The sequence below is a fragment of the Mustela nigripes genome, chromosome 10 (genome assembly GCF_022355385.1).
Source record: "Mustela nigripes isolate SB6536 chromosome 10, MUSNIG.SB6536, whole genome shotgun sequence".
NCBI classification, from domain to species: Eukaryota; Metazoa; Chordata; class Mammalia; order Carnivora; family Mustelidae; genus Mustela; species Mustela nigripes.
In genome coordinates this window covers 35,782,127-35,791,626 of record NC_081566.1, presented here as the reverse complement: position 1 = coordinate 35,791,626, position 9,500 = coordinate 35,782,127, and the positions used below count along the sequence as shown (strand labels likewise).

At 35.7% G+C, this 9,500-nt stretch overlaps 1 protein-coding gene across 3 annotated transcripts in view; it reads left to right on the top strand.

Moving 5' to 3' along the window:
* DENND1B (DENN domain containing 1B) overlaps positions 1-9,500 on the top strand; it is a 285,595-nt gene that overhangs the window by 198,297 nt on the left and 77,798 nt on the right. For all 3 annotated transcript variants that reach the window (XM_059413042.1, XM_059413040.1, XM_059413041.1), the window contains one exon: positions 6,141-6,242. In XM_059413042.1, the coding sequence (XP_059269025.1) occupies positions 6,141-6,242 (102 nt within the window). The remainder of the gene's footprint in view (positions 1-6,140; positions 6,243-9,500) is intronic.

The following is a 9,500-nucleotide window of genomic DNA, read 5'->3' as shown; positions in this document are numbered from 1 at the left end:
ATGGTGAGTGCTGTGAAATGTGTAAACCTGGCGATTCACAGACCTGTACCCCTGGGGCTAATAATACATTATATGTTTATTAAAAAATTAAAAAATTAAATAAACAAATAAATAAATACCATCAGGTACAAATGACATGTAGTTTTCTAGTGCATTGGCTCTAATGATATCTTTTTCCTTCCCATTTATTAGTCATTGTACAAGGGACTGAGCGTGACATTTGTTATTCTGTGGATAATCTTGAATTTGAATCTGCTCTGATTTGTATGTTTTAACAGGTAAATCAAGTATGAACGTTTGGTGTATTTTTATTATTATTAATAACAAACTACATAGAAAGCCTCATCATAGAATGCCCAATAGCTTGTTGATTCATTCTTAGTACATATTTGCTGATTGGGGTAATCCTTTATGGGCAGGTAATGTGATAGTTCATTTCTGGAAAGTCTGGTTCTCTTCTCTGAAATAAGAACTTCATTCCTACCCTAGTACAGATTGTATTTTTTCTTACATCCTTTCATGCTCTTTTGTGTGTGACAGTCTATGGAAACGATTTTAGCTTTAGTTCCTTTCTGTTGCCTCATCACTCTTCCATGGAGCAAAAGATTCAGTAGCTTAACCATCACATCAGACTTCTTTTAAACTTATTTTATTTGAATTCAGTTTTTTACTTTTTACCATGAAGAATTTTTCTTGTCCACACTTTAATGTCTCTACATGATTATTCTGTGTTTCCACAGAGCTGTATTCTTCTTCACTTGCTTTTTCTGTCAATAAACAATATAACTTTTAGAAAATAAATTGGATTACTGATGCATATTTCTCAGTTGCATCAGTCTTTTTCCATAAGTAATGATCAGTTTAACCTTCATGCTTGATTCTGTGCAGATAATTCCTAAATATATGTTAAAGAACAAGTTTTCCAAACTTGGGTTTCTACCCTTGTCCACATGCCTTCAAGCATCTTCCTTGCCTTAGCCATGCCAGGGTGGACATTGCTGGTGTCCTGATCAGATCCCCTGTTCTGCGTGGCATCCTTTTCAGAGAAAAACTGTCCTTGGCTAAGTAGGAAGGGCCTCCCCAGGCACCTCTAATCTCCACACTCCTCCCACCAGGGAAGACCATGCTTAATGAATGACTGATAAAAGGTGTAAGAAACTGGCCTCCTTGCTTCAAGATGGGAATAACTCTGCCAGTACATTTGATGCTTTTTCATAGGTTTAAACTGAGGTGATTGCTGGCTGAAATTACATCGTTGCTTGGGTTTTTTCTTCTGCCCTATTTTGCTTCCCTCAGTGCTATTTCATGAGCATTTTTCACCCAACAAATCACTTAAACAAGAATCCTTGTCTCAGGCTCAGCTTAGAATCTGACCAAAGACATATCCCAAAATTTATTTTATCAACTTCTTCTTAAACCTGGTTTGTTTCTATACTTCTGGTCTTTAATAAATTGTATCATCCATCTTTTGATTCTCAAGCTTGAAATCCAGAAGTCCTCTTTGACTTTGGCTTGTCTTGTTTCTGCATATCAGTGGTTCTTAAACTTTTTGCCTCTAGATGACTTTATATTTGCAAAAATCATCAAGGATTTTAAAGGACTTTTGTTTATGTGGGCTCTATCTTTCTCTATTTACCATATTAGAAGTCAAAACTGGAAATATTTTAAATACTTATTATTTAAAATTAGTATAAAACTACTACAGATGAACATGAAACATTTTTTGAGAAATAGCTATTTCTAAACAAAAAATAAGAGAAGAATGGATTTGTTTTATATTTTTTCAAAAGTATATAGCTTAAAAGAAGAGGGCTGAGTTCTCATATTTGATTCTGCTTTCTGTCTATGGCAATATCGCCAGTCGTGTAAGCTCCATTGGATCTCATGAGAAAATAAAAGTGAAAAGGGCAAATAATGTTTTAGCACTGTTATAAAAATAGTTTGGATGTTGCAGACCCTGTCAAAAGGTCTCAGTCCATGGACCATGCTTTGAGCACCACTGCTGTACATCAGTTGATAAACATTCCTATTGATTTTGCAGTAAAATTGTACTTTTACACATTATATAATATGGAATAAATAAAACATTTCATGTAGTATTGAATACTCAGAAATGGGATAATTTGAAAGCATAGACTGAGTCTACATCAGGCTTCTACAACTTACATACTCCGTAATCTTGAGAAAGTTACTTAACCCTTTCCCATATTTTAGTTTATTCCTGTATAAAGTAAGACAACAGTAAGTTTGAGGTTTATGTGGATTCATACATGTAAATTGCTTAGAACAGTATCTGGCCCATAATAAGCATTATGTAGATATTAGCTATTGTTATTATTATTAGTGATAGTAGTAAGTACTCTATCAGTGTTGAGTAATGGTAGTCATCACTTTGTCTTTCTCCCTCCTGGTTCATCTTTTCTTGCCAGATTTGTATTTCACTATTACTTCGTCTGCCTATTTCCAGTATTTCCTCTTGCCTGTTAACTTTCCTTTTAAAGATTTTATTTATTTGAGAGAGAGAGAGCACGAATGGGAGAGGACAGAGACTGAGGGAATAGGGAGCCTCGCACAGGGTGGGATTCCCAGGACCCATGAGATCATAACCGGAACCGAAGGCAGACACTTAACAGACTGAGCTACCCAGGGTGCACTTATCTTCCCTTTTAAGACATACAATCTTGTCACTTCATTGAGTAGATATTCTGTGAGTTTCTTGATGTCTTTAAGAAAAGAACTTTATGGCACCTGGGTAGCTCAGCTGGTCTGCCTCAGGCTCTGCTTATGATCCCAGGGTCCTGGAACTGAGTCGCATGTCGGGCTCGATGTTCTGCAGGGAGTCTGCTTCTCCTTGTCCCTCCCCGCACTCGTTCTCTCAGTTTCTCTCTTGCTTGATCGCTCTCTCAAATAAATAAATAAATAAAATAAAAACTAATACCTCCCATAGGTTTAAAAAAAAAAAAGAAAAAGAAAAAATAACTTTAGAATATAATTTAGGCCTTTTCCAGTATGCTTGACCTATGTTTCACTTCTCTCTGGTACTTTCTGTAATTCATAACCATTATCCACTAGGCCTTAACCAGTCTTTTATTATCTTTGGCGCTTTCTCTAGTGCATACCCATCCCAAACACACTATCCACTTTTTGTCTGTACCTGCCGCTCTCAAGACTATGCTTTCCATCTTTGTTTCAGAAGGCTTCCATTAGTTATCAAAATCAGCTCAGGTTTCCTCTGTGAAGCCATAGAGGCTTCATGAAATCCTTCATACTTAAGTCAGCTGGGAATTAACTGGGCAACACTGGACATACAGTAACTGTACTTGGAGCAAGAAAAGTTTTTGAAAACCACTCCATCCTAAGCTTGATTTTTAACCAGATCATAAGTAAGTCAGAAGATCCTAAGCAGAGTTCCTTATTGGGCCTTTCAACTGAACTCAGATTTAAAAGAACTTACACTGGGAAGTCATTTATAATTTGTTTGATATCATACACACCCCAGCATGACAATGACTGAGTCTCCTGTGTATTAAAACAAAAATTTAGAGCATTGTTAATCAAGACTTATTTTTCTTTCCCCTGAGAGAAAATTCCAATATGTGTCAGGTTTGTCTTTTTTGTTATTACCAGAGACTCTAAGTAAACAGGCTGTGTTAATCATCTGAAGGTTAAGTTCAAAGCTTTTACTATGATTGGTGTTATCAAAACTGGAAGGACAGCATATCTGAACTTTCTCTTCACTATTTCTCTTGAAAGATTGAAAGCATCTACTAGAAGATTAATGAGGACAGAGCTGGGCCAGCATAAGTCACATTGGCTAAAAATAAAAACTAAGTTAGCCCAACTCTTAAGAAGACATAGGTAGATTTTCCTCTCATCCAAATCCCTCACCTGGAGATTCTCCATCCCCTTGTCTTCCACTCCTTCCAGTCAAAAGAAACGCTATATTGTAACATAGAAAGTATTAAGTATTCCACTATTAATGGTATCTTTCGGAAAAATCATAGATGCTAATAAAATACAACTTACATGTTAGAGAAAAATCTTTCTAATAAAAACTGAAATTATCAATTGTACTGATCACTGTGTAATAATTGTGGTATAGTTAGAACTGCCATTGAAAACAATGATTGTATTTATCTTTAAAATTTGTATTTACTTTTGGAAGAGAAAATAAGTGGTATGGAGCAAATATTAGCTCACTTGCTACTTTGTTTATTGACTTATAAAACATTTTTGGGCTCCCAGTGTAACTAGATATGATGCTGATACCTGTGATGCAAAAACAGTAGACCTTTCTCTTAAATAGGATTGCCTATTTGTTGTAGCCACCCCCCACCATAGAGTCTGAGTTGTAAATTCTTTAATAGCGGCAAATATGGTGATTTTTGATTATACAAAATATATTTATGTAAATGACTCTAATTTTTAAAATATATAATTTAAAATCATCTTATGGCAGTTAAGAATGGCAATAATCAGTATCAAAATAATAATGGCAGTTTTATTATGAGGTCTTGGCTGGTGGCTGATATGGTTGTCTTCGCTAAAAATTTGAATTTTATTTTCTTCTGTAGCAATGCTGTTGAAGAACACTATTTGTGATAAATGAAATGTTCTGTATTTGTGATATCTAATAGTAGCCATGGACCACTTGTGGCAATTGAACTTTTCAGATGTGGCTAGTGCATTGAGGAACTGAAATTTTAGTTTTATTTAAGTTTTTAATTAATATTTATTAATAAAATAAAATAAAATATTTAATTAATATTTGTTAATATATTATTTGCTTCAGGGGTACAGGTCTGTGAATCATCGGTCTTATACAATTCACAGCACTCACCGTAGCACATGCCCTCCCCAATGTCCATAACCCAGCCACCCTCTCCCTCCCCTCCCACCTCTTAGCAACCCTCAGTTGGTTTCCTAGGATTAAATCTCTTATGATTTGTCTCCCTCCCTGGTCCCATATTGTTTCATTTTAATAAATTTAAATTTAAATTGCTGCATGTGACTAATAGCTACTATTTTGAACAGTGCAGATCCATAGTATCATTAGCTTCCATCAGCCAGTGATAGCAGGTGAATTGCTGTTAAATTGTTAGTCTCATTTCATTCATGCAGGAGCCAATTTTCAGAAATTTATTTACAGATACCTGTAATCAAGGCATTGAGTTGTCCTTAAAATTAAATTATAATTAATATTTTTTCAAAGTTCTGTTAGAAGATGAGGTTTTTTCCTTGTTACTGCCAACATAGAGATGGCTACAGGATTCATTATCATCAGTGAGTCATTGTCACTTATCTCAGTTGCATTTGGATTATATTATCTCATATTCATTTGGATCACTTATCTTCACAAGTCTTGAATGGGCAAGAGGACCATTCAGGTTACTGAGGGAAGTAGCAGGTGGTAGAGATCAGCAAGTGAGTGACAATTTTCTGACATCCTGTATGGGAATAAATGGAATGAGTGGAATCTGTATTCAGAATTTAAGTTCTTGATAGTTTGGTGGAGGAGCAAGCTAATGGAGCATAAGCTACCAGAAGACTTTTGCAAAGTTTTAGTTACTTTAAAAATAGGATAAATTAAAGGAGATACAAAGTGGGACTTAATCTAGAAAGTAGCTAATCAGAATTGTATGTGAAGTGATGAAGAGAATGTTATTGTAAGAACTTTTAATTAATTTAAAAAGAAATTAATGATCATATATAAATGGTAAAAAACATGCAACAATTTTTATAGCAAGAATATTTTCTAATTAGGATAAAACTGCAGTTGTTGAATTTTTTCAGCTTTGCATACTCTTTTTAATGCTACTAATTCAATTTAATAATATTAAACCTTTGTTTTTAGGAGATTCGTTCTTACTTTGAGGAAGTGAAACTAAGCAATTTTAAGACCCCACGATCCTTGATTAGGAAGCTCTAGTAGAAGCTTGTCAGTAGAGGAATATTTTTCTCCGATGCTGAAATCCAGCTATTATGTCTAAGAGTCTGTTTGACTCCCTTTAGACTTCTAGCACCTTGAAGTTGCTTCTGTGTCTTATACTCCCCCGCGACCCTCCATGTGCCTTTTTAGAGAGACTATTTCTCTCTGACTGCCTTTCTATTGACACCCTAAAATCTTCATTTCTCTCTAGGGTGAGCCCATCACGTTCTGTGAGGAGAGTTTTGTAAAGCACCGCTCAAGTCTGATGAAACAGTTCTTGGAAACTGCAGTTAACCTCCAACTTTTCAAGCAGGTAAGAGTGGACCTCTACATTGCCTTCTGTAACAGATTACAGAAATGTAACAGAAATGCAAAACACATTTTTATCACTTTTACCAAAAGTATGTCAAAACCCTGAGTAATGTCTGTTCTGGAATTACAGGAAATTTTTCTTTCTCTTGTAACTCTGTAGTTATCGATAGCATAGCACTCCAGAAAATGGTAGAAAAGTAACTTTGTTATTAAAAAATTCATCATTGAATGTGCTGACCTAATGGTCTGAGGAAGGGTATTCATCCATACAGCTATGAAACCAACATGACTAGTTTCATGTAAGGCATCTAGGAGTTTGCTCTGGTAGTGGCTAAACAAACCATATTTCTTGTAGGACAGTCCTAGGACAGTCCTAATGTAATCCAGTTTATAAAAACAGATGTCATAATTATAAATTTAAAATTCAGAAAAAAATTCATAGTCCTACTATGTATCTTTATTTTTGGCTCAGAAAATGTAAATGCCACTTCGAAATGCAGGTAGCTTAACATCAGAATTCAGAATGTTTATAAGGACTAGTTCTTTCATTCCAGTGTGTGATCATAGCAAGTCTCTTAATTCAGGCTTTTCTTAGTTTCTGTTTATGTAATTTAAATTAAGTTCTAAACAGTTTCTTTTCTTATACCACATGATAATTTAAATGTATAGTTACTCATGTGAATTCAGCAGTTAATGAGACCTACAGTGGGTCATAAACCACTCAGGGCCAGGGTACAAACATGAATAAAAATTCAGTAATGCCCTTGAGAAGCTGAAAATCTAATAGAATCCTTTGGACTGTTTGGAGAAAAGATACCATGTAACTTGAGATCAGCTTTAAACTAAACAAGTCATTTAATTTGATAGTGACAAAACCAATACTATTACCTATATTATGAGGAAGTTTTGAAAAATAATTAGAAAATAATCTGGGGGGGGTGCTATAACTGCCTTCTAATATGTGAAGGTTTACCTCAAAGAAAGGCTTAGATTTGTACAATACCTAGAAGAAGCAGAATAAGGCTTGATAGGTTTCAGGGCCCAAGATGTTTTGTGAATTTCTAAAAATGGATGGGTTACTTTCGGTGCTCCGTCTCTAGAGAGCTCCAATATTATACTGAATTGTTTCCCAAGGTTGTATGAGGACCATGGGATGGTCTTTATAAATGCTGAAGTATATAGCAAGTGTAGCCCTGTACTAGTCTCCTAGTGCATGCTTCTTGTGTTAAATAACAGTACCCTTTTTGTATTTTTGTCTCTCAAGGAGGTATAGTACTACTGCCCATTTTCAAAACCAAATTGTGGGGTACCTGGGTGCCTCAGTTGCTGAAGTGGCTGCCTTCAGCTCAGGTCATGATCCCAGGGTCCTGGGATCGAGCCCTGCATCATGCTTCCTGCTCAGCAGAGAGCCTACTTCTCCCTCTCCCTCTGCCTGCTGCTCTGGTTGCTTGTGCTCTCTCTCTGTCAAATTTCTTTTTTAAAAAAAAAGAAGAAAAGTAACTTTTTTTTTTTAAAGATTTTATTTATTTACTTGAGAGAGAGAGTGAGCATGAGAGGGGAGAGTGTCAGAGAGAGAAGCAGACTCCCTGCTGAGCAGGGAGCCCGATGTGGGATTCAATCTCGGGACTCCAGGATCATGACCTGAGCTGAAGGCAGTCTCTTAACCAACTGAGCCACCCAGGTGCCCAAGAAGAAAAGTACCTTAAAAAAAATGAGTTGTGAAGGTCAGAATATATGGGAGTCAAGAATTGAATGGGTGGATAGAATATCCAACTTAATCTTTCACCATGAGAATGTAACTAAAGTCTTTTCATTAGATGTAGTTCAGACACAGTAATTTTTTTTAAAGATTTTATTTATTTATTTAACACAGAGAGAGCAATCACAAGTAGGCAGAGAGAGAGGGGGAAGCAGGCTCCCCGCTGAGCAGAGAACCCGATGTGGGGCTCGATCCCAGGACCCTGAGATCATGATCTGAGCTGAAGGCAAAGGCTTAACCCACTGGGCCATCCAGGCACCCCAAGTAATTTATATACTTACAAAACATTTGTATTTTTTACAAATCAGATAGAATTGGGTTAGATCTTGGCCCTATCACTTAATAGCTGTTTGTTAATCAGTATCTGTTTCTTTTTCTTTAAAATAGAAATACCACCTTAACAGGGTTGTGCTAAAATTTATGTTAATTAATACATGTATACCTGAGCACAGTACACAACATTTTGTGGAAGCTTACTAAATTTTAGTGTCTGCTTCATTTTAGAGCAATTACATTAATAGAATACAAATCTATGCAGGATTTTTTAAAAATAAAACTCATTCAGAAAAGCGAAATGTGAAATATTAAAATAGTCAATTAAATTAGAACCCATTATATAGACAACTTGAATAGTTTTACATGTACCAACTTACCATATTCTCAAGCTTGATATCATTTTATGACCTTTAAGAAATGATACTTGATGATAGCCCTGAAAGAATTTAAAATATTCCTGTTAACAGTTTCACAAACTTCTAAAGATGAGTAAGTTCCAGAGATTGACTATACAACATAGTGCCTATAGATATAATTGTGTATTTAAAATTGGTTAAGAGGGTATATCTCATGTTGACCTGTGTTCTTAGCACAAACAAAAACACAAAGGAATTCAAGGAAACTTTTGGAGGTGTTGGATACATTTATTACCTTGATTGAGGTGATTATAGCAGGAATGTATACATATGTCCAAACTTGCCACATTGTCTACATTGCTTATGTGCAATTTTTTTAAAAAGATTTTATTTATTTATTTATTTGACAGACAGAGATCACAAGTAGGCAGAGAGGCAGGCAGAGAGAGAGGAGGAAGCAGGCTCCCTGCGGAGCAGAGAGCCCGATGCGGGACTCGATCCCAGGACCCTGGGATCATGACCTGAGCCAAAGGCAGAGGCTTCAACCCACTGAGCCACCCCGGCGCCCTACTTATGAGCAATTTTTTGATTATCAGTTACACTTTACTAAAGCTTGAGGGTGGGGAAGGAGAAAAAAAACCAAAAATAGGAATCAGTTAGTAAAAAATTATCAACAGATGCAGCCTCAAAGATACTATTGCTATTTCTAAAAGCATATGAAAAAATTTATTAGGTACACATAGTTACTATTCATTATTATGAATTTATGATCCATTATAGGTCAAGAGCACCTCAGGTTCTCTATTTAGCAATGCTTATGCATCAAAATTGAGAGAAGAGGGACCCAGGAGAGAAATGTATAATTTTA